The 26,636-nt window shown below is 36.5% G+C and overlaps 2 protein-coding genes across 3 annotated transcripts in view; both read right to left on the bottom strand.

The window, feature by feature from the left end:
• Nucleotides 1-406: 406 nt before the first annotated feature.
• Nucleotides 407-14,182, bottom strand: otud5b (OTU deubiquitinase 5b). 2 transcript variants are annotated; one of them, XM_072666079.1, is made up of 9 exons: nt 13,550-14,182; nt 12,539-12,632; nt 12,347-12,411; nt 7,705-7,861; nt 7,465-7,613; nt 6,765-6,947; nt 5,435-5,636; nt 3,185-3,301; nt 407-753 (listed from the first exon to the last, which is right to left on the bottom strand). In XM_072666079.1, exons 1-9 carry the CDS (start codon nt 13,988-13,990, stop codon nt 632-634), a joined length of 1,530 nt encoding a protein of 509 aa, XP_072522180.1. In that variant the 5' UTR covers nt 13,991-14,182; the 3' UTR covers nt 407-631. The 2 variants fall into 2 exon arrangements, with proteins under 2 accessions (XP_072522180.1, XP_072522181.1); XM_072666080.1 differs by lacking the exon at nt 3,185-3,301.
• A 4,049-nt stretch (nt 14,183-18,231) lies between these two features.
• The window catches only part of grm6b (glutamate receptor, metabotropic 6b), a 30,246-nt gene continuing 21,841 nt past the window's right edge, over nt 18,232-26,636 (bottom strand). The window contains exons 9-11 of the mRNA XM_072665513.1: nt 26,167-26,478; nt 20,604-20,848; nt 18,232-18,662 (exon numbers count right to left, since the gene is read on the bottom strand). Of these exons, the coding sequence (XP_072521614.1) occupies nt 20,609-20,848; nt 26,167-26,478 (552 nt within the window). The 3' untranslated portion in view covers nt 18,232-18,662; nt 20,604-20,608. The remainder of the gene's footprint in view (nt 18,663-20,603; nt 20,849-26,166; nt 26,479-26,636) is intronic.

Below are 26,636 nucleotides of genomic sequence, written 5' to 3'. Positions count from 1 at the left end.
ACCTATTATTCTATGATCAGGATCCTATTTAAATAGCAATTTCTTTTTTTCCTTTTTAGAAGTTTATTAACCGTATGTCATGTAGCTATTAAAATAGAATTTTACAGGCATCAATGATCCACATTATAAATTAATTAGCTGTGGGGAATGACATTTGAGGCTTTAATTGGACACTGCTCAATAAGACCTATTCTTACTTATATTAGAATTTCTGGAGGGCTTATAGAAAGTTATAATTATAGTGATAATTGGTTATAATTCTAAAATCTCACCTTATTGTATTTTTGTTTAAAACCTTTAAGAACTCCAATTACTATTTCATTCAAAGAAAAGTGCAATAATTTTTGTTATCCCCAAAAGGCAAAATACCATTTAAAAATGATAATAATTAACAATTACAAGGATATGTAAAATAGTAGTTTTACAATGTTTATTTTAACATGCACCTAACTATGTTCATGGGGTTTGTATAATAATGGACAGGGAGGAAGTAGGAAGATCAGGTTATAATGGTGAAAATGAGAGGGGTGAAAAGAGAAGAAATGTATATTGTGTGCCAAATCTGTAAATTAATATGGAAACGTTCCTTTTTCTTCCATATTTCACTCTGCCAGCTCTGCAGTTCTCTGCATCAACTACTGTCTGGAGAGGCTTCTCTGTGCATTGTGTTTTTTTTCATACTGTCGAGGTATTCTTGTTGTGAAACAGCCAAAACAGATGCCAAGATTTCATCATCTTCCCAGTCTGTTAGACCTACAAGGGTATGATAACAAATAGGTTAAGAGGAGGTTAGGAATATGACACAAAACTCAAAATGACACAGATCTGTATCCTAAAAAGCCATGCACAAAGACTAGCATTTTTTGATATTTATATTGCTGAAACTTCTTGTTCTTATGCAAATGCTAGATTGCATGCAGTGGTTGGTGTGGCACAACAGATACCACCACTACCTGCCAGTAAGCTACCACACCTGGTCTGGGTGACTATGCTGAGCTATACCAATAAGAGTCCTTGGGCAAGACTTCCATCACTACATTGGCCCACCTATAAGTAAACTCGTAAGTCGCTCTGGAGAAGAGCGTCAGTTAAATGCCGCAAATGTACACTTTGCCTTCTGTACATCACTTTGTTACAACAGAACAAAACTGGATTAATATTTTATATATATATATATATATATATACACACACACACACACACAGTGGGGAAAAAAGTATTTAGTCAGTCGCCAATTGTGCAAGTTCTCCAACTTAAAAAAGATGAGAGAGGCCTGTAATTGACATCATAGGAGGGCCTCAACTATGAGAGACAAAATGAGAAAAACAATTCAGAAAATCACATTGTCTGATTTTTAAAGCATTTATTTGCACAATTAACTTGCACAATTGGTGACTGACTAAATACTCTCCCCCTGTGTGTGTGTGTGTATATACAGTCATGCCCGAAAGTATTCATACCCCTGGCAAAGTTTGACTTAAATTTACTTTTATTTAACCAGAAGTTATATTTTTGCCTTGAAACGACACAGGCATCTCCCAGGAGATAACACGATGATGTACAAGAGGCATCATTGTGGGAAAAAGTATTTCTCAGCTTTTATACACATTTGAACAAAAAGTGGCATGTCCAAAATTATTCATACCCTTTGAAAACTGTCACAGTATATGGGAAAATCCAAAGTTCTATACCATTCCAAATAGTCCAAGCTGTTTTAAAGCATCCTAATTACCCTGATTCATTGGGAACAGCTGTTTTAATCAACTCAACAGGAGAAAAACAGCAGCTCTCTGCAGTTGGTTTGTGGACAGTCATGGCTAAGACAAAGGAGCTCACTAAGGACCTGCGGCTGTGCATTGTGGCCGCTCACAAGTCAGGAAAGGGCTATAAAGCCATATCAAAATGTTTTCAAGTTCCAGTGGCTACAGTGCAAAGTATTATTAAAAAATACAAGAAGTATTTCTTGTCTCAGAAGATGTGGTCGGAAGCCAAAAGTGACACCTGTGCTGGCCAGGAGAATAGTGAGAGAGGTGAAGAAAAATCCAAGGATCACCACCAAGGCCATCCTGGTGAATCTGGACTCTGCTGGTGGCGACATCTCAAGGCAGACAGTTCAACGGACACTGCACACTGCTGGGTTCCACGGACGCAGGCCAAGGAGGACACCACTTCTCCAGAAAAGGCACACAAAAGCCCGCTTGACCTTTGCAAATGCTCATCTGGACAAAGAAGAAGACTTCTGGTGTTCTGTTTTATGGTCAGATGAAACAAAAATTGAATTGTTTGGCCACAATGATGTGTGCACCATTTGGCGTAAAAAAGGAGAAGCCTTCAACCCTAAGAACACCATCCCCACTGTCAAACATGGTGGTGGGAACCTAATGTTTTGGGGGTGTTTTTCAGCCAATGGACCAGGGAACTTGATCGCAGTAAATGGCACCATGAAAAAAGAGCAATACATCAAGATTCTCAACAACAACATCAGGCAGTCTGCAGAGAAACTTGGCCTTGGGAACCGGTGGACATTTCAGCACGACAACGACCCAAAACACACAGCCAAAGTGGTGAAGAAATGGTTAGCAGACAAAAACATTAATGTTTTGCAGTGGCCCAGCCAGAGTCCTGACTTGAATCCAATTGAGAATCTGTGGAGGGAGCTAAAGATCAGGGTGATGGCAAGGAGACCCTCGAACCTCAAAGAGTTGGAGCTCATCACTAAAGATGAATGGGCAAAAATACCAGTGGAGACATGCAAAAAGCTGGTCAGCAATTACAGGAAGCGTTTGATTGCTGTAATAGCCAATAAAGGCTTTTCTATTAATTATTGAGAAGGGTATGAATAATTTTGGACATGCCACTTTTTGTTCAAATGTGTATAAAAGCTGAGAAATATTTTTTCCCACAATGATGCCTCTTGTACATCATCGTGTTATCTCCTGGGAGATGCCTGTGTCATTTCCAGGCAAAAATATAATTTCTGGTTAAATAAAAGTAAATTTAAGTCAAACTTTGACAGGGGTATGAATACTTTCGGGCATGACTGTATATATATATATATATATATATATATATATATATATATTTATTTTTTTATTATTTTTTTTTTTTCTTCTTTTTTTTCCCCTACTGGTTATTGCTCCGATACTGGGTGTTAGATTGATGCATTGTCATGTTATTGCCTTACCGAAGGCAGTAGGAGACATTTCCTGCATTACTGTTTGATATCCAAGGCTTGGGTAGAGAAATACAAGAGAAGACTGAGGTGAACAATCCTGTGCAAAGCATGTCTGCCTGCTAGGACCTAAAAGCAAAAAGCAAAAAAAAAAAAGTTCTGTTTCTGTTCTGTGTCTGTTTAGTACATGGCCAAATAACCTCATTCACCATGAGAGCCACAGGGTGGGGGCACTGTGGGAGCTCACTGATGTCACACATTTAGTTTCGAGTTTAGCGACATGTGTTAGATTAAAAGGGACAGCAAGCAAACCTGTATAAACACACCTAACACTCCTAAGACCAGTCACTCGACTTTGTGCTCTCATTGTGCTTTGTCATTGACGAGCGGGCTACAGATTCGAAACCACAAGAAGAAAAAACTAAATCAAAAGTCATTCTAGTCTAATTTCCGTTTATAAGTGGAAAAAAAAATGGTTGTTTCTTCAAAGGAGGCTATGTTAACAGCCAAGCAGTTTTTTTTAGTTTTGGTGATCTATGTTCTTTAACTAGAACTAGTTTTTAAAAAGTAGTCAGTTGTGATAAACGCACCCTACAGTGCTAGAGCTAGTGTTGTGAGGGTTTTTTGATCGTTTTTGTTTTTCACATTATTAATTAATATTCTTATTTTAGTTTTGTGTTGTCTCATTACCACAAAGGGTACATTTTTGGTTCATCAATTCCAGTAATAGAACAAAAACACATCGACAAAATAAGACAGACTAAGGCATCTGAACAAATTTTACAAAATTTACACCAGCTGCTCCAGATGTTTCAGATTCGAATAGTTTGATCCCGCTTTCAAACTATATAGGCTATTTAGCAACTACAATAACATGAAATTTGAAGAAGCATTTTAAAATGTATATGTATGTATAATAATAATAATGTAATGTAGGTATGTATAATAATTATACAGATATATTATTTATAATGACTGGATACTTAAATATTAGACTATATAAAAATAAAAATTAAATAATAATAATAATAATAATGAGTAGTCTAGCTGCAAGTCAGAAGCCTTTTCTGTGATAACCTATATGATATTCCTCAATATGATATAATCCAATTCCTGTTATGATCAGTTATACTGTTTCAGCCATTGCAGACTACTGCAGACTATATTTCTTTATATTTGCAAGATATATTGTTTTATTTTTTTACAAAAAACACATATACCCATAGATTGTTACAGTACATTTTGTTGAACCAGTACTGCACACCATATTTCATCAATAAATAATGATCAAAACATATAAAACCTATTTTAGTATTTTTGACATTTTCTATCTATATATCTATTTTAACATGAGAAATGTAATTGTTTTTTTCTGTAACAAGCAATTTCAGGTCTGATTTATGAAATGCATCAATCAAAAGTGTAGTGTTTTTATGTCTTTTTAATACTAATAATTTAAATACTTATTACTAGTTTTTACAATAATTCAATAATGATTAAAGTACACTCTATCCTTTGACAGTGCAACTGATAAGAATTTCTGTATCTAACACTGTTCATTAGACTCAGTAAATTAGATCTTACAGCTGTAACTATCCATTTTATAAATAATAAATGCGGTCAACACTTTGATATTGCAGTAATATGGTTATAGTCAAAGCCCTACCACTGTGAAAACTGAAATTTGTATTTTTTGGTTTTATTTTACTTGTATCCAGTAATACCGTATACCACAGTGATATTTTCAGAAGGTACGTAAAAAGTGGACAGCACCCAACCTAAAAATTAGCATGCCCACAGACCCTACAATGCTGACACAACCTCCTCCTCTAATCCACTATGATTTCATGAGTTAAAATAAGATGGCAAAAGAAAAAATATTGGTGAAATACTACAGTTGTTTCAAATCCATAAGGTAAGAACAGTGAGAGATAAAGAAGAGGGATAAAAAAAAAAAAAAATCACGTTTGAAACTCTTTTGTTTAAAGCAGTGAGGGACAGAGACGAGAAAGAAGAAGTAGGGGCAGGGGGGACAAACAAGACTACTGTTACCATACCATAGCAATACTCCTAGACCCCTACAATTCTCACAATACCATGCAAATCCAATAGCTTGCAGTTTAAGCTTTCTGGGTGACACGCTTGTAGCTGCCCTAATAGTGTGTATGCTCAGTGTGACAGTGTGCAGTGAACAGTGAGCCCTGTACCATGACAGTTTGGTATGAATACTAGTATCGGCACAACCCTACCACAGACACAAACCTGGAGCACATGGTGATGGGGGTTTGGAAAGGGTGCAGAGGAATGCAGGGGAGGGTGATTTGGCTGGATTTTCAGGCAGTGCTGGACCTGGGTGTTCCGGAGAAGAGGCAGAGTTTCGCTGACATGGAGAGCAACTCCAATTATCCAAACAGCTGGTTGTAGCAACAGTAGCTGAGCTGCAGGTTGCACTGGCTTTACGTGGCTTAAAGGAAGAGGACAGAGAGTATAAATTATTCAAACACGTTTACCTTTGCATAGAACAGAACAGAACATCAAATAAGTGATGCAAAAAAAAATGCATGAAGGGCATAGTGAATAGGGCAGTTTTTTTTAACACAGCTACAGATAAACCAATTGTATTGGAAAATGTCCCAGTGTTTAAGCATTTCACCCCTGGCTCGAAACTGCTATCAAGTGTCCAGTTTAATTTCCTACAATTTTCACTGAAGCTATTCCTTCACAAATACCTTTACTTCAAATGTGACAATTTGATCTTTTAAACATTAAATATATATACCACTTACATATAATTTGTAATTTATATTAATCATCAAGTTTCCACTCAGGTTTGGTTTTGTTTCACACACTTTTAAACTCCCTGGATAAGTGAGCGTCAATCGGTTCAGACAAAATATACAATAATAAAACATGTCTTTGTACTATACAAACAATGCATAAAAAGGTATACAATATGTAAAATATAAAAATGACAGCGTCTTGAGAGAGTATGAGAGACTGAATCTAACTTACTTGTAGATACTTGATAGTTTTATATTATAAGCACATTTCAAAAACTCTATCAAACTACATGATTTGTATCTGTTGTTCTCCTGCAGCAATGACAACATAAATTCTGAATTCACTTAATGGGCTGGATTATAAAATGTATCAGGTCACAGCATGTGTATTTGTCTATTCTTAATGTGTAACCTTGCCTTCTTGCCTTAAGCTGCAAATTCCAACAAAATGATGTTCCACCGACAAAAGTTTAACATTTAGCAGATTTTATTAGATTAATGGTTTACAATGAGTATTTTAAAAATAATCATATTTTAAATGTAAAAAAAAACCCCTAAATATTATGTTAATGGTTAATAAATTGCAAACAGCACTTGCATTTTTCCCTTTTAGCAAGTGGTTCTATGAGCAGTTTTGTACAGTGCTTTTAGTGTACACTGCCAGCAACCTTCACTACTAAGAAGTTTTCAAATGTTTAGACCTCCAGTGCTCTTTATTTCCCCCCCTTTCACACTTTTTTTCAATGTTCAATTCAATGTAGTCCAGAATTAAGCTCAAAAACAGTAATGCATGTCAGTAGAAGTGTTCAAACCTGTCTGCCTTTTTCCTGGTCCTGAAGCCACTGTAAGTAAGATTCACGTGCCACCTGTTCCTCGATAGCCTCGTTGGTGGCCTCCCAGTCAGTGGCCCTCTTTTTATCTTCCAACATCTGCTGCTCAATCCAGGACTCTTCTGAGGTCTTGATAGCATGCTTCATTAAGGACTGGTCAGCATACTGCCCACAACAAGATCACATTGGAGTCAAAACAAAAGACGCAGATTCAGAATTTAAGGGCTAATTTTGCAGACCCAGATCAAGACCAACAAACGGTGGTATTTAATGATGAATGTAAATGTAAGCGTAATCCATGTGACAAACTAGTTGATGGAAATCCATACAGTAAATGAAAGGGGTGTTAGATAATCAATATTAAGGTTCCACAGATTTATTGGTAAACCTCAACCATAACCCAAAGATAACATGTTTACAAGATTTTAAAAAGATGTTTACATGAATTGTATTTACAGAAAAATAGCAATAAAAACTAACAACAAAGCTACAAATTTGCTGGAAAGTTCCTTCCCTGTATTTGTTTAAAATCTAATCATATGCAATATTATCAGTAACTGGAGTTTTGATTCCTTACAGTCTGTATCAGTGATCAAATAATCAGATCAGTAAATCAGCTAATTACACATGCACCACTTTCAATATCTGATTAGTTAACTAATTTGCAATCGCATGTACTCACCCCTGGTTTGAAAGAGGGAAGCCCCAGCCCTACTCCAATAGTGGCTTTATTGGGATTTATTACTGAATTATAATGAATGTTCCGATGGTAGCTAACACGTATAGGCTCATCATTGTTTTGATGGATACTGTGGAACGTGTTGATTGGCTCTAGAAATGAAACAGAAATCAGCATTTCTGATAATAGAGCACAACATTAAAGGAGATGGTTCCTACAAGATGTAGGACTGTGGAGGATTACCTATGTCATATTGGTAAACCTCCACAGGCCTGTTGTACATCTCTGCCATGGCTTGCATCTCGATGTGGTTTCCATGGCAATTGTTCTTCCTCTTGCGGTTTATGTATGTGGTAAAGTCCTCTGTGACATAATTGGAGAAATAATCTGCATTTTTCACCTGAAAGCAAGACAAAAGAGCCACATTAACAATAATAATATAACAGTGGATGGCAATATGACATATACAATATTCAACACTTCTCCCCTAGGAACCCACCATCAACTGGCATCAACTGCAGCAACTTTATCTTGTAGCATGCACTTGCTCAATACATCTTTTATATTGTCTCTTTGTTTCTGGACAGGAAACATTCTGAGATTTTTGGCCAAGGCAATTTTTCTGAAGTTTGATTTGAGCGTTGTTACAGCAGACTTTCTTAAAGCAGGCTAATTATACATGCTTGAACTTCCAGCATATTCAGCACTCAAAGACAATCATATTGTAAAGTAATGGACCAAACTATTAACAAAAGTGAAAAAAGTGATGACTTAATTATCTAAAAAAAAAAAAAAAAGGAGGTGACATTTATATTATATTAATATGATATGGGCAGTAAGCATTTATTTGTTCATAAAAAAATAATTTAACATTAAAATAATTACACAAACACTCCAATATCTACAAACCGGATTCCAAAAAAGTTGGGACACTAAACAAATTGTGAATTAAAACTGAATGCAATGATGTGGAGATGGCAAATGTCAATATTTTATTCGTAATAGAACATAGATGACAGATCAAAAGTTTAATCTGAGTAAATGTAACATTTTAAAGGAGAAATATGTTGACTCAAAATTTCATGGTGTCAACAAATCCCCAAAAAGTTGGGACAAGTAGCAATAAGTGGCTGGAAAACGAACAGCTGGAAGACCAATTAACACTAAATAGGTCAATTGATAACATGATTGGGTATAAAAAGAGTGTCAGTGTCTCTCTGAAGCCAAGATGGTAAGAGGATCACCAATTACACCATTGTTGCGCAGAAAGATAGTGCAGCAATACCAGATTGGTGTTACCCAGCGTAAAATAACAAAGACTTTTAAGTTATCCTCATCAACCTTGCTTAACATCATCAAAAGATTCAGAGAATCTGGAACAATCACTGTGCGTAAGGGTCAAGGCCGTATAAAACTCTACTGGATGCTCGTGATCTCGGGCCCTTAAACGCCACTGCACCACAAACATGAATGCCACGGTCAAGGAAATAACAGAATGGGCTCAGGAATACTTCAAGAAATCATTGTCAGAGAACACAATCTGCCATAACACAGTGCCATCCGCCGTTGCCAGGTGAAACTCTACAGTGCAAAGAGGAAGCCATTTCTAAGCAAGCTCCACAAGCTCAGACGTTTGCACTGGGCCAGGGGTCTTTTAAAATGGAGTGTGGCAAAATGGAAGACTGTTCTGTGGTCAGATGAGTCACGATTTGAAGTTCTTTATGGAACACTGGGACGCCATGTCATCCGGACCAGAGAGGACAAGGAAAACCCAAGTTGTTATCAACGCTTCACTGCATCACTGATGGTATGGGGTTGCATGAGTGATTGTGGCATGGGCAGCTTGCATGTCTGGAAAGGCACCATTAATGCAGAGAACTATGTTCAGGTTCTAGAACAACATATGCTCCCATCTAGACGTCATCTCTTTCAGGGAAGACCCTGCATTTTTCAACAAGATAATGCCAGACCACATTCTGTAGCAATCACAACATCATGGCTACGTAGGAGAAGGATCCAGGTACTGAAATGGCCAGCCTGCAGTCCAGATCTTTCACCTATAGAGAACATTTGGCGCATCATAAAGAGAAAGGTGCGACAAAGAAGGCCCAAGACGATTGAACAGTTAGAGGCCTGTATTAGACATGAATGGGAGAGCATTCCTATTTCTAAACTTGAGAAACTGGTCTCCTCTGTACCCAGACGTCTGTTGAGTGTTGTAAGAAGAAGGGGGGATGCCACACAGTGGTAAAAATGGCCTTGTCCCAACTTTTTTGGGATTTGTTGACGCCATGAAATTTTGAATCAACATATTTCTCCTGTTACATTTACTCAGATTAAACTTTTGATCTGTCATCTATGTTCTATTACGAATAAAATATTGACATTTGCCAGCTCCACATCATTGCATTCAGTTTTTATTCACAATTTGTTTAGTGTCCCAACTTTTTTGGAATCCGGTTTGTAGTTTAACAAACCAATCCCTTAATAAAGGAAATAAAGTGTGCTGCTCGTAGAATCAAACAAGCTGATGCAATAAAGAACCAAACCTGTGTGCTCTTAACAAGACATTAATTAATCTTTACAGACAACAAGGACTTTCCGATGTTTAATCTGTATTTATTCTACTACAGACAATAACACAATGCACTGATAAATATACTGCTCAAAAATAATGGGAAAACTAAAATAACATCTTTGATCTCAATAAATGAAATATTCCAGTTCAAAATCTTTATTCATTACATAGAGTAATGCGTTGAGAACAAAATAACATAAAAATGATCAATGTAAATCTAAATTATTATCCCATGGAGGTCTGGATTTGGAATCATACTCAAAATAAAAGTGGAAAATGTAATTACAGGCTGATCCAACTTCAGTGGAATTTTCTCAAGGCAAGTTAAAATGAGGCTCAGTAGTGTGTGTGGCCTTAATGTGCCTGTGTGACCTCCCTACAACGCCTGGGCATGCTCCTGATGAGGCGTTGAATGTTCTCCTGAGGGATCTCCTCCCATACCTGGAGTAAAGTATCAGTCAACTCCTAGACAGTCTGTGGTGCAATGTGGCGTTGGGTGGATGGAAGGAGACATGATATCCCAAATGTGCTCCGATTGGATTCAGGTCTGGGGAACGGGCAGGCCAGTCCATAGCATAAATGCCTATATCATGCAGGAACTGCTGACAAACTTCAGCCACATGAGACCTGGCATTGTCATGCATCAGAAGGAACCCAGGGCCCACTGCACCAGCATATGGTCTCACAATGGGTCTGAGGATCTTATCCCGGTACCTAATGTCAGTCAGAGTACCTCTGGCTAGCATATGGAGGGCTGTGTGCCCCCCCCAAAGAAATGCCTCCCCACACCATTACTGACCCACTGCCAAACCGGTCATGCTGGAGGATGTTGCAGGCAGCAGAACATTCTCCACAGCGTTTCTAGAATCCACCACATCGGTCACATATGCGAAGTGAGAACCTGCTCACATCCGTCAAGAGCACAGTGCACCAATGGCAAATCTGCAAATCTTGGTGTTCTCTGGCAGTTTGAGCAGAAACATGGGTATTAATGGCCTGCTGGAGATCATTTTGGACTCTGGCACTGCTCCTTCTGTTCCTCCTGCTGCTGGTTGTGGCCCTCCTACGGCCCCCTCCACGTCTCCTGGTGTACTGACCTGTCTCCTGGTATCTGCTCCATGCTCTGGACACTGTGCTGATAGACACAGCAAACCTTCTTTACACAGCTCGCATTGATCTGCTATCCTGAATGAGCTGAGCAACTTCTGTGGGTGGTAGACACTGCCTCATACTACTTCTAGGGGTGAGAGCACTAACAAAATGCAAAAGTGATGAAACATCAGCCAGAAAGGAAAAGAACAGAGAAATGGTCTGTGGTCACCACCTGCAGAACCACTCCTTTATAGGGGATGTCTTGCTAATAGTCTCTCATTTCTACCTGTTATGTTCCATTTGCACAACATCAGGTGAAATTGATTCACAATCACTGTTGCTTCCTAAATGGACAGGTTGATTTCAAAGAATTGTGATTGACTTGGAGTTAAATTTTCCCTTTGTTTTTTATGTATTTTTCGCTATTTCCATTGCCAACAGACTTTTACAGCACAAGTTCTACAGATTCATGTTGGCATTTTCCTGTAGCAAAAGTAAGTAGTAAAGGATTGTAGTGCAGGGTATTTTTTTAGACATTTAAGGTTTCTTTCACCTGGAACTGTGTTTTTATTTTTAGTTTAAGTATCAACTGAATCATCCTCATAGCCCTTAATTGCTAACTAAAAAACAACCAGAGAAACTGGTATTAGCTGGGGTATTTCAGGATCAGGAAACACTTAATATATATGGAATAGAAACTGTGGTTGTGAACTTAGCAATGATGGTACATTAGTGTACCAAAGCCATCCAAAACAATGTTAAATTATACAGAATAATATAGGATATAATAGTAGGGGTTTAGTACTTAAACCTCTTACTACAAAGACAAAATCACATAGAAGAGTGATGGTATCCCATCCCTCCAATACGGTTTGTGTGGATTCTATGCTAAAATGCACAGAATATGTTCTGGTGGTTCATGGCCCGTCACCTTAATAGAATATTGTAACTTTGTTTTTGTATCTGTGTAATCAGTTGTTCCTAAAGGCATTTTCTTAAGACAAGAGAATAGTAATAATACTAATATTAATAACAGTAATAAATAAACATTAATTCAGAAACCTTTTAATACCATTTTATCAAACACAGTGTGTGCAGCCCACTAAGTACGTGCATTGCCTAGTGCTTTTACCAGGTTAAATATTTCTCTTTTTTCAGATAGATTCCTACTTATTACCTAGGTATAAAGGAGTGGCAGAGAATGTAGTTATTTACCAAATAATCCATACAGTGTTTCCGTACCACATCGTGCATGTCTTGGTCCCCATATACTTGATCAGCTGCAGAAACAGTATACATTTGGATTCAGACACAGTGGTAAAATGCTCATAACACTAGCAGATATGCATTATAATCTAAAGTAACTACTGCAGAATATATCAGGTAGAGAAAAACAAGGATAGTTACCAACTGCTCTGAAAAGACATGCTCCATCCTCTTTCATCTTTTTGATGACAAATCCTTTCTTTTCTTCAAGTGCTTTCTCAAAACATTGTTCTTCCTATACGGGAACAAGAAGATACTATGATATATCTACATATTTAAAACATAATAACAGAATACAAAATATTTGTATATTTTCCTTTATATATATATATATATATATATATATATATATATATATATATATATATATATATATATGTGTCACGGTTCATATAAACAATTGGATTTCTGAACAGTAAAACACATGCGAAGTCAGTGAAAAATACAGCAACACTTGACTTTATCAGTCTTTGACTAGTCATATGAGTCAAACTCCAGTCTAAGGCCACATTTACAGGTGAGTGCATAAAGCCCATTCATACACAGAGCAATCTAGTAAAGTCTGGCTGCGTAAAGATTCAGCCTCACTTCCCATCTTGGCAGCATTACATAGAACGCTTTTGTTTACATGGTTCAAAGAAAAGAGATGACATACATGCAAAATCCAGAATGGGTTTAAATAAGACCAAAATCATTAGTGTATGAAACTAAATGAAAACAGTGAAACTAAATGAAAACTTTGGCACAAAAATTAAATAATCAAATTTATTGCCGCTATAATTGACTGACAAACAGTATACAAACTATTAGTTTTTATGTAGTATATTGCAAAACAATTTTCCCAATTGTGATGAGAAATAAATCTCCCACCCCATACAAATGCTAATAGAGACTGTATTTTTCTATGTACAAGCAGAATACTTGTTAGATATGTAATATAAAAATGGTCTTGATTTACCACATCATTGCTGACTACTGATGCTTTATTTACTGACTGCTAGCATTCTGCATTATTACTGACCCCCTATTTACTGAAATAGTGGGTCAGTAATAAGGCAGAATGCCAGCATATTACTGACTCTTTTCTTGAGCTCTGGTTTTAAGCACTATCACTCTAATATCTACTATTACTCTAATTTTCACGGTTATTACCTGCTCCGCCGTAGTGGGGTCTACCGCCTGTAGTCCAAGCGAGTTTTCGTATTCATCCTCGCTGTTGTTGCCTGCAGCGCCTTCCTCAGTTTCCGGAACCGCCATCCCTCCGGCGCACACTGCCTGTCGCCTCCGTTTACTCAGCCCAGGTCCCGAGCAACAAGGCAGTTCTACCAGAACTTCGCACGGGACCCCTGGTACTGCAGACGCTGACGCGCTGCAGGGCTTAGCAGGGGCCTCGACGGCGCCCCGCCGGTCTTCGGTCGCTTGGTAGGAGGACCACGGCGGCGGGGAAGCCCGGGGCCTCGCGCCACCGCGGCCGCCCAGCGAATGCGTGTGTGGGTGCCCGTGCCCGTGCTGGTGCGCGTGCGGTTCCGCGTCCTCCGAGCGCTCGGTTGCGCCGCCTGCCGCACTTGGCTTCTTCTTCGGCAGGATTGTCATTGTAGCTCCGGTTACCTGGTAACGCGGATACGAGCCGGTACAGCCCGACGAATTAACAGCCTTTTAGTAGTTTTTCAGCTCCGTTTACAAGGGATTGGGTGCGCTGAGATGCATGCATTAACCCCCCTACGCTAAATGCGCGCGTGTATTCGGGAAGGCAATGGGGCGGGGGGCTGCTTCTGTTCACAAACATCAACAAACACAGCGCCGAATCACTTCCGCACAAGGCAACGTCACCTCCGCCCTGCCCTTGATCTTTCCTCACTTCTCTGTCGATAGGCACGATCAATACCTTATTTGTACTGATTTATTATTGATATAATCATCTCATATGCCCTAGCTAAATGTGGGAACTTTAAAGGTTATACCCTTATATACAGAAGACTCTTAAAAAAGTGTAAAAGTGATTTAGTGAAACCAAAACGAAACTTATATAAAGTAAAGTTTTAAATAGTTTTTATTGATAGATTTTCTGAACAGCAACATGTATAAATGACAAATTCAACAAGAAATATAATAATATAAAAAAAACGAAAGAAGGGGAAGAGGGTGACTTAAATAATTATTATAATTATCATATTATAATTATTATAATAATTAATATGCATATAATAAAATACAATAAGAATTCCAAAGATTCCAAAGACATATAAACCAAAAAACATTTCAGTACTCAACACATATGAATGTAATGTAGCCAAATAACGGCAATACTGGAATTTACATCCTTACATCCTGGAATTTACATTCTGTATTGCAACATAAAACCAGCATATAAACAAATTAATATATAAAAAAAGATTTGTTAAAGTTTGAAAAAATACTGTGATTTCTCTCCAAAGTTTTTCTTTAACTTGTATTGAAGGGTTCAACACTAAAAACTTTTACAACCTGTGCATATTAATGTCACTTTGTGGACAAAATGACAAAGAGCAGCTGTAAATGTTCTATGTCATGGGTATGCTACACTGGGTTTTTAGGCTAAATGGGCAAACTCTGTCTCATATAACAATAAAACTGGCAGTACACAAAGGTAAAGGTAAAGTAAAATTATAATACGATAACTTTAGGTTTGTTATACACCCCTTTGACCAGAAGGTAGTGCCAGTGTGCTGCGTTTCAGAGTAACATTGTGGCAATAATGCGGTTTTGGACAAAAGCTGAACAGTGGAGGACAGCAGAGCTGTAAGAGACATTGGTCCACTCTCTAAAATTAATGTGCATAGATTTGTGTTTCTTAATTTCGCATATTTATTAAAACAATTTGATCTTGTTCTGCTTTTTGATGCCCATCTGCCCTCACAGTACAGGTTAGCACTCAGAGCAAATTAATGTGTAGAGCTTCCATAAAACACCAGAGCTGTGTCTGAAACGATGTCCTATTCACTATATTGTGCACTACTTTTGGGTTCTGCCCATTTTGTTGTAGTGTCTGAAACTGTAACAATCCCATAATGCATGTAATGTATAGCGTACAAATGATGTACACTAAACAGACGTGGAATACCAATAATCCTTTGTGTTGTTTGATTTAAAGATTCACACAGCCTGTCTGAGAAGGCCTGTTAGATTATTTATGCAACACACTCCGTGTTGCACAGCAGCACTACCTTCTGTTCTCTTGCCATTTCCTTCTAGAACTCACTGGTCACTCCATCTGCAGAAGCACAAAGCCTTGGTGTAGTCATGGATGATCATTCTAAACTCATGCTGACAATTTGAGTCGGTCATGCAGAGTTTCTTTACAACATCCAGATTATTCAGTCTTTCCTCTCTAGAGAGGCCACTCAAGTGCTTGTTCAGTTTCTTGTCTTTTCAAGAGTTGACTACTGCATCTACCTTCTAACTGGTCTTTATTTGTGCATCACGCCCCTGCAGTTGATCCAGAATGGTGGCATGTTGAGCCATGTAACTGTACTGCTCTATATAGTATATTTCAAGTCTATATCTGGATTTTCGCTCCTTTGCTCCTGTGGAGTAAAATGATATGAAATGCAATTTTTAAAATGTTTTTTTTTTCTTGAGATAGTTAGACACAAAGGAACCATTCCTGATCATGACCTTACTTTTTCTAACTTTTCATTGAACTGAGATGCAGGATTTGTATTTCAGTTTCCAAACATACTTGAAAGCAGCATTGTTACATTCATAGTCACTGTGGTGGTCACTGTGGTGGTCAGCAGCATGCCAGTCTTTTCTTACCATTGCAATATTTGAACATGTCTCCAAAGTAAATTCAGATATTAATAACTAATAGCTCTTACTGGGTGCCATAATGGTAAGGCTACATCAATGGAGGCTGTGTCGACAGTGCCAGTGCCACAAGTAATTTCAGAGCTGTGTGCGCTGGATCCGCCATATATACATGCCAACGGGTCCTGGGGCACTAAAACGTTTCTGAACATAAAAAAGATCATATTTCGATTTTTTTAAACTATTAATTTAATTAAACTATCAAAACACATTAGACTAGTCTAATAATACACCCATAAATATCCAGTTTTTGTAGCCTTGAGCTAAACTCTTCTGTGACCTGAAATGAAGTGTGTGCTCACATACTCCATGCCCCTGCATTGAGTATATATGGTTATAAAACATCTAAACCCAAAGTAGTGAACTAGTAATCCACACAGCTTGGAGCCATCTAGTACTTGTGTCATGTAGACTCCCCCCCCCCCCAACACACATATACACACACTCTCACCACTGCTAGTCCAGTCTAGAATGTGGGAGCCTATAAAAAACACACACAACTAAGTTCATCTGTTAAAATGGAAAAACAATTATGAAATATTTTATTTCAAACATGCATACAATAGATGTTTCTCCATGGTGTTCTTTTTTCTCATGAGGAACAAACAAGACATTCACAAAACACACCTAGGCTAGGCTAGCCCACTTAAAACCTGAGTTTTACTGGCCATTATGAAAAGAAAAAATGCATAATGTGTTGAAAGAATGAACCTGCTCAATGAAATGACTAATGTCAAAACTACAGCTAGGTCATTAAATACAACATAATCAATTAACTTTGCACCCAGAGATTTTTTACATTGCCTGTGTTGATCTAAAAGTAAAGTGTAAATGGAAAAAAGTAGGTTTTAATTACAGTCATGTAGACTGTGAATATTCACAATATACTTAACTGTTTTCAGTATCCTTCATTTAAAAGTGTATAGTATTTCCACATGAATAAAATATATTAATAACTAAAATCTGATATATTTTATTATTTGTGAAAAATTACACATTTAATGTGAATAAAATTTAACATTTAATGCATTACTTTTTTCTTCCTGACTGACACATGTAACCACAAAATCCCCCACACAATGTACCTATTAAATAATTTTAAATCAAACCTAATAAATATAAGAGATAAAGTAAAAATGGAAAAACATCTACTATAGGTTTGACTGCCAGTCAGTAATTGTTATAATGTTTTCAATTTGAACCAGTAGAGCGCTATTCTTACTGCACTGAGGTAGATACTAGTGTAGGGTACTAGTGCACATTCTGTTACAGTTGTGTGAAATGCACATCAGCATTTTAAAATATGTTTTTCCTTACTGGAAAGTGTTTATAAGACCATTTTAAATGCATGCTTTTATTGTGCTGACATGAAACATCTGTGAAGTAAACACATTTTAACAGTATTAATCAATCAGTTTAATCAGCCAAAACATGTTTAGTGTGTAAAGTTTAAAAAATAATTTTGCACAGTGGAGCTACCATGCTAACAGGTAATATAGGCTTATATGCCAATCTGCATTGTGCAAACTGCATTAGTAAATTATCACAGATATTGCCTTACTGTGGTGAATTGTTTAGTAGTCTCTAATAGGCTTACTTATATGGTTTTGGACACTTTGACATATTATAATCTATAAAAGTGGGCAAAAGTATAACCAAACATCTACGCTTCAAGGTGGCATCTTCTGATTTTAGTTACGTAATGTGGTTTTGTCCATTTTCATAGTATGTTGTCAACTATATTAACCTAAAACCAAAGAATCTGCTAAACATCTCTAATAGGGGTGAACAATAATATAAAACATTTTGTATTGGTAGTTATTTACTTAAGCATTTTTTGCATTTATACAAATATGTTATACACTTTATAAATGTTTATGCATTGTGAGATTCTTCAGCAAATTGCTTCAGTATTTGCCCACAATTACCATATAGGTCCCTCATAGACTATAAGAGTGGGGGCCCTCAATAGATTTGATGTTTGTCCAAAATATTCATTAAAGCCTTTAATCAGAAAAGTACCTAGCAGCTTGAGAGATGTTTTAAACTCATTGGTGTTAAACTCAGGAAACATTTCTAGAGGGTTTATTTATTGTTAAGAAAATGACATAGAAAAGGGTTCACATTCTCAAATCTGAAATACACATACATCATCTCCTTTCTTTCAACAAAGAATTGGTTAGTCCAATAGCCATTCAGCTATTTTCAGTCTGTAACGTATCCTGAAGTAAATAATATTTTTTCCTCTTAGATGTGCCTTGAAAGTTCTCCGGTCTCATGAAAGCTGTTTCCATTCAATAGATTATCATTAGGTAGAATAAAGAAGATTTTTACCAAAAGAATACTGACAATTTCTTTCACCAATCAATGACCCATGATTCAGTGTTGATTTGAGTGCAGTTTCTTCAAAACAATTTACCTACAAAAGAAAGAAAAGATTATTTACAATTGTGCTTCATTTTTGTGCTTTTAAACTGTGGTTTGTTTAAAAAACTTTATATCAGAAAGAAAATCAACAAACGTAAATCCAAGGTAAGTCCAAGTGCATGATATGGATAAAATTGCATTACATACTGATGATATTTAAGATATTTGAGATATTGAACACTTGTCTTATTGAACACTGTTTTGATAATTTACTTTTGTTAGATTGTACGGGTATGCTGATAACACCATATGTTATTGAATTTGTGATAATTTCTTGGTCCATCATGGGTAAGGTCAGTAGTCCTAGAACACTGAACAACTGCACTAATAATAATAAAAAAACATTTAAAGGAGTGTATATTAACCAGTGTATATTAACTACATAGTAACAACTGTCTTGGACGGCAGCACATTATAGTATTTTATCAATTGCATGATTTTCCTACTGTCCTATTTTACATGTATAAATACTTACGTATGATATACGTATATATATATATATATATATATTAATATTATATATATTATATATACTAATATTATTTGCACACAGCAATTGCCTTTATCCAATCCCACCAAAGATTTTCTAGTGGGTTCAAGTCAGGGGACACACCTAAATATTCCAGGACTTCTTCTGAAACCAAGCCTTGGTAGACTTTTAACAGAGCTGACCTTTCTTGTGCTTTTGGGTCAGCAAAGGTATACAGGCATGGAGACATTCAGCTCTTAGTGTGTCTTAGTAACAGTAAGGTTACTGTGCAAACTAAAACTTCAGTGCCTGCTGCAACCAAATCTTGCAGGTCGATTGCAGGTTTTTTTGACCACCTGCCGTTCAGGAATCTGGTGGCAGCCTGTTGATAGCTTTCTATTTCTGCCATATAGTGTAGTCAATGTTCCTTTAACTTTAAGGAATATTCAGTGATCTAAATATCTCTCAATCTCTCTTTTTGGATACCTCTTTTGCCATTCTAGCATGTAATCAAATGTCACAGTCAACAAACCCCTAGTCAGTCCATGTATTTACTGAGTTTATCTCAGACACACCTGATGCAACTAATATTTCCCTTGATTTGCCACCTGACTTGTGTGTTCTGATGTGTGCTTTTATTAGCGATTCTGTTCATGGGGTTAAATAATTCAGAAACTGCAGTTGTCATTAAAAGAAGCATTTTGTGTTGAGTTTAGAGAAACCACGTATATTAGTTGTTTTTAGCTAATTAAATAGTTATTGTTTGATTGATTTATTGCAAACAACCAGTCTGAAATTGTGCTAATAAACCTTATTTGCAATGGGTGTTGAATGATTTTGAGTGTGACTGTGAGTTCTGAGTACTGAATAATACTAAATAACTTAAAACTGTGGAACATCTTAAGGCATTCAGTGTTAGAATAGAAACTGAACCTTAAGCTGTGAGCGGTTAAGAAGTCAGACCAGAGTGGGGTCTGACTAGAGTGAGTGCTAATGACACACAGAATCAAGAAGACGATGTGTGTAAATAAGATGTGTTTGAAAATTCCCAGACAGCAATGGAGAGAGGGTGAAGGATTGGACAAGGACGGTGTGTTTTCAAATCTCACGGTTAGGTGTGTAGTAACACATAGAACAGTGTCTACACACTACAGGCTGCATACCTCGGCAGGGCTACACAACAGTTAGTGGAACAAACTGTAACTTGCACCACTGTCTGTATAAATTAAATAAACAGAAACCTGGTTACCCTTATGATTAGAGGGCTTATGTTGCTTTTATCAGAATTTGTACTAAACTGTGACTCCTGTATACGGTTACATTCCTAGTAAATGTTAAAGTAAATGTAAAAGTTAATACATTTTATTTATCAAAAAATTATTACATGAGAAATTCAATCTGGTGTGAGTTAGTTTAATATGAGTTTCGGTTTTAGTAGGTGAAGAAAGACCCAAAAACTTAAACCTTTCTCACTGTGACCGATCAGGTTCGACTTTGGTTTCTCCATTTTGCTTGTCGCTGGACTTCTGTGAGAGTCGTGAGGAGGCAGCAGCCGCCTGTGCCACAGCTTTAAAGCTGCGCTTGCGCTTCTGCACGTTCTGCTCTGGGTGGAAGATGATGACGTAGACTTTGGGGATGTAGAGCATACCGAGTGAGACGGTGGCACTCAGACTCATGGACACAGTCAGTGTGGTCGTCTGGATGAACATCTGGCTCAGGAAAAAAAAAAAAAAACAGATTAAAAAGCACTACAGTCAGTTTTAGCAGTCTGTGGCCCTGTGTCGCATGACATTAGCGAAACAGCAATCTGAGCTTGATTTACTGTTCATTTCTCTTTCTGTGTTATCATTATAACAGCTATGTCCCAGTTTTTGAGGCTATGCTGAAAAACCAATTAATCAGCAAGGTGGATAGGTTATAATCATTACTCCTGATTGATAAAGGCCTGTGAAACAAACCATTCACTAAGCGATTCAATCAGCTTAGTACATATTACTGCATAAGCACCAGATCAAAGTTACATTTTGGTGTATGCAGAGTGCATAGTACAGTGCTCTGTGTGTATTATGTATTAAGTGTATTAGCAAGTAGGCATGTCAAGGCTTCCAACTGTCATGTATTAGCTGAGACTTAGGGTACAGTTAGGTTAAATGTTTTACGTTATCACGTCACACTTTTTTAGTCATTTTTAATTAACCTCTTTGAACCATTAATTTGAATACTGGTCATTTCCTTCTACAACTGCTGTTCCAGCTTTATGCTGATTAAACACAAACTGGACAATAGTGGCGACCCTTCTGAACGAGTGAACAGTGTGATAACTAGTCAATTATACACCAGACGCTGGACCCTAGTCATGTGTGTCGCATTAATATAGTGAAGAACATTTTTGTTCATTTTCCTGTTCATTATCACCAGAATACTTTCACTTTCACTTACACACAACTCACTTTGTGATGCATTGCCACCACTCCCTTTGCATGCTAATTGGCTGCTTACACTTGTATTCCTGAGTTACAAACATTGGTTTCTTCTTGTCAGTTTGTCCCTTTGTTTGGAAGCCTGGTTGTTTGCTCATTTTGACTTTTGACTCTTGTTCTCTTTATGGATTATGGTTCTGGTTTGCCCATGTCTGTTTTGTTTGCCACTGTATTACTGTTCTAACTTTCTCTCTGTCCTGTTAACTTGTGTAGGATCTTGCTTAGACTGCTTTATTTTGATTCTTCAGTAGTCCATTGGTCAATTTGTGAACAGACCAAATAGATGCAATGCAGATTCTACAAACTAATTTTTGTTTTTGCTGCTTTGATTAAGAGCCTAGACACTGAATTTTGGACAGTTAAAAAAAAAACCCTCTCATGACACATTATATATGTGATTAAATAAGCTGATTAGATACCTGATGCGATTCATGTGTATTGTGCAAAATAACTTCTATATCCTATTAGTATAATACCTATTCTAATAGGATATGGTCTTCCAAAAAAAAACAAAATAAAATTGTGTTCTGGTAGAAAACAGGTTTGTTGATTGGCATATGTAGCCTGGTATTCATACAGTTCATACAGATAGTAGTTAATTTTCCTCTTCAGCGGCTCAGTATCATTTAAAGGAACATACACAATTCTGAACAGAGTTATTTAGACAGGGTAAGAATGTGTGATGCGGTGATTGATCATTGTGGTATTTTAAAGCATATCACAGACATTTCATTAGCATCTAAGGGAACTGTGCTAACTTGTGAAACAGGGATATTATACAGCTCTGGAAAATATTAAGAGACCACCATACATTATCAGTTTCTCTAGTTTTACTATTTATATAGTGTGTTTAGGGAAATTACCAGTTACGTAACTATGGACAACATTTCCCCTAAATTTCAAATAAAAATATTGCTATTTAGAGCATTTATTTGCAGAAATGACAACTGCTCAAAAACAACTGCTCAAATAATGTAAAGAAACTATTATAATAATTATAATGCAAATAATTTATTATTCAAATTTAAACAGTGTTAATACTTTGAGAGCATTCCGAAATCACTATGGTGAAATAACCTTGACTGCCAATCACACCTTTCATGTCTTTGCAGGCTTTCACATTGCTGTTGGGTGACTTTATGCTATTCATAGTATGCATATTCAGGTAACTCAACTTTTTTTGTTGAAATGCCTGGAATAAAATGGCTGCCATACAGATGCAAATTAAAAAAAACAAATGAAGTGGTCTTCTATTTATTCCAGAGCTGTATGTTAACTTAAATCATATTTGGATTGCACTAGTTTATTAGGGGAATGTCTGAAATAAAAGGAATTCTCCTCAATAAAAATACTTCCTTAGTGATGAAATGACATCTCGACATTTTGAAAAGAATTTAATATCTAGTGGAAGATGGATAGGTGTGCTTGCAGACTAAACAATGCATGTAGAAAATGTTTTAGAAAATCACAGAGATATGTATTCAGATGGAAATCACACCACAGATGAATTCAGTGGACAAAAGTGGACAAAGTAGGTAATTCAGCCTGTAAATCTAGTAGAAAAACCTAGATGGCCATTCTGGATGAAAGTAAAATATATGAGAGAGGAAAATTACCAAAATTACCCAAAACCCCATGTAAATTGCAGCCTGTCAAAATGGGTTTTTGGCAAATAGATTCGAAGTTCACTTGTCCATGTGAAAAGCTAGGTACATTTTAAATAAGATAATAATAAACATAATTTTCATGAAAATTTCCAAAAATGTTGCAAAACAAATAATAAGAATTAAAAATGTAATTTTGACAGTTTTTTAGTTTCTGCACACAGCATTTTTTAAACAGGTGGGATGGGTCTTACAATATTTTATCTACTGTATAAATTGGTTACCTAATTTTAGAGTGAATCTGTCTCTAAACCTAAGCTATAGCAATTTAACTAAATGTGATACGTATCCGTGAATTAGATTCTATCTAAAATTTAAAACTGCTCTTTAACTGGAATTCCTTCTAGTATACATTAGCATGTGTGATGTTATCTCTAGCTAAACACAAAGCTGCTATACTCATACTGCACTACATCTTGTTAAGATATGTGTTTCTGTTTACAGCACCAGACTGGTCTACGTCAGCATACAATCCTGACCTTCCTGCCCTTTTTCATTTTCACACACAACACATTGCTGGACTACGTATTTATTTTTTTACATTAGTATACTAACTTTGCTTTAATTAATGATATAATTTTATTGATTGACATTTTATTGATTTCACTGTACATTTTATTGATCATTTTATTATTTTTAAAACTTTATTTCTGGAACTTTGACTCATAACATTTAAATTATTTCCATATTTGAGATTCTCAAAGAGAGCATACAGAAAGAGGCATTTACTGGATTCAGATTAGTTTGGAATTTTTCCCTGAGTGTTCAATACTCATGGTATTTTGAAATCTGTTCTGATGACTTATGATAATTAAACTAGCATGTGAATAAATATCACTGTATTACTTTCATAGACTTGAATACAGTGTCTCACGAAGAGCTTCTCGTTAACACCATATATAAACACTGTTTACGTACCTCTGAAATGGCATTTACTGATCTTTTTTTAGACTAAACTTATTTTTAGAGTTTACTCTAAATCACTTAAAATATAAATGAGTTAGTGATCTCGACTGTTGAATGATCACCACCCAACCTCATCCTGAACTCCTCAAGTCATCCCAAAAGAATTGGATGGAACGCCATCATCCCAGAGAACACAGTTCCACTGCTCTTAACCTCAATGATGGGGGGCTTTATACCTCTCTAGTCCATGCCTGACATTAGACATGGTGCCAATAGGTTTATGTTTATCTGCTCAGCAGAGTCATTTCTATTGGCAATAATTCTCTACAGGGACTAGACAAGCTGTGTGTGTGCATTTGCACATCTGTGTCAACATTGGATGTAATGTACAATAGCTGAATTAATTTATTAGAAGGGGAGTCTACAAACATTTGGACATATTGTGTAACATCTAATAATGTGTTTTGCTGTATAGACATATTACAGTAAACAACTTGAGTAATTAAACATGTACTTAAATGTGTAATAGGGTAAGTATTGAGATACATTTTTGTCATTACAATTGAAAGACAAAGACATATGTATTTATACAAGCTGTGCTATTGTAATCCATCTGCAATGGTGCATAAGTTATCAGTAGTTACATTGTTGTTGTGTGCATCATTTACATTACTCAGTTATAAGAGACATTTACAAAGTGAGATCATATACTCAAAACTATAAGCTTAATGGGTTGTCTAAACTATATTTTTAAACTTGTATAATAACGACTTAGACAATGTATAGATACTTTATTACAAGTAATGTTTAACCATTTCTGTTCATTCATACACAATGTCAACTACTAGATTAAAATAGTCAAAAAAAATGGAGGCAACAATCTATTGGTCATTCTCTAGAAATCGATGCAAATTCAGTATAATTCAGTTACAGTTAATTAATGCTATTAATTAATTCACTCAATATTTACACCCAGGGCACTGTAAGGACACTACGGAAACTATAAAAAAAGATAACGTTTTTTTTATTGGTCCACATTGAATAGGTCCTTTTGCACTGAAACCCATTTGAGCCCTTTTTCTCTCGCTTTTACTCTGCTCCTTTCATTTCTAACTTAAAAGACTTAAAGTGCACCTAAGGCAGAGAGGCTTTGTGACCGTCCGCCTCTTAACACACACATACACACCCACTCTCTCTCCCTCTGTGTCTCTCTCTCTCATTCACAATACACTCTCCTTTCTAAAAACTACTTTAGGAGTCCAAACGTCTCCCACAGGATGAAAAGAAAGAAGGCGAACAGTGTGTAAATCCACTGAGAATACCACCATCATGTGCATTAGGTTTTGCAGTATAAAATTGCTTAGTACAAATTCCTTTGACATTGGTCTATGCCCTTATGGAAGTGTCTTTATTCAAATGCAGAAGAGATAGACTGTTGTGTAATCTGTAACAATAAGCAAAAGCAAGAGATGTTCAGCTAATACTAATAAAATAAAAATAAAAACTCTCCTTAATACAGACCAACATTTTTTTTTTTTAATTAATTATTAATTATTCTTGCTTCCTTTGGATGCACAGTGGAAGAGAGCTTGTCAAGGCCTTTCTGATGACTTGGATTGGAACACTATATGGTCAAATGTGCGAAAGGCTTCTTGCAACCCAGATCTTCAGTTGATTCATACATAGAGTTTACCTTACTCCACGGAAATGCCATGCAATGGAAATTTCTGGCAGCACATTATGCTCTTTGTGTAGGACAGGCACATGCAGCACTTTCCTTCATATGTTCTGGGAATTTTTCTTTTATTTATTTGTTTTGTTGCACTATTTGTTTTGTCGATAATAATATTTGTGATATTGAGATGTCACTCAAGTTTTATTACTGTGTCTTTGTACTGTACTTTTTGTACAAGAAAATAATGATCACATTAATTTTTTATATATTTTCCATGCTAATTTTAACACACTCCTCTGTACCTTTTCTGTGGATTGCGCTGTTCCGAAGAAGATGGGTACGAATGCCAGCCAGATGATACAGGTGGTATACATGGTGAAGCCAATGGGTTTAGCCTCGTTGAAGGTTTCGGGAACACCACGGCTCTTTATGGCATAAACTGTGCATGTGACCATCAGCACCATGCTGTAACTTAGACAGCCAATGAGAGACAGGTCAGACATGTCACACTTTAAGATCCCTCGGGCCAGCTCAGGGTTTGGGGGGCGCAGCTCCTCAAAGTCGATAATAGTGTGAGGGGGAACCACACCAAACCAGATAAAAATACCTAACAGCTGGAAGAGAAAAAGAAAACGTTTGAGAATTTATGCTCACAGTGTTTTATTAGGTCCATATTAGGTCTGCTGCACTAAAAAAGTGCAAAAGTCATTTAACCTGTAAGTGATTTGTGCTATATGAAAGTAATATAGTTATATAATGATAACTAATTGAA

This window comes from Salminus brasiliensis, chromosome 21 (genome assembly GCF_030463535.1).
Source record: "Salminus brasiliensis chromosome 21, fSalBra1.hap2, whole genome shotgun sequence".
NCBI classification, from domain to species: domain Eukaryota; kingdom Metazoa; phylum Chordata; class Actinopteri; order Characiformes; family Bryconidae; genus Salminus; species Salminus brasiliensis.
Note: the sequence above shows the minus strand (reverse complement) of the source record. Positions and strands in the feature narration are given on the sequence as shown.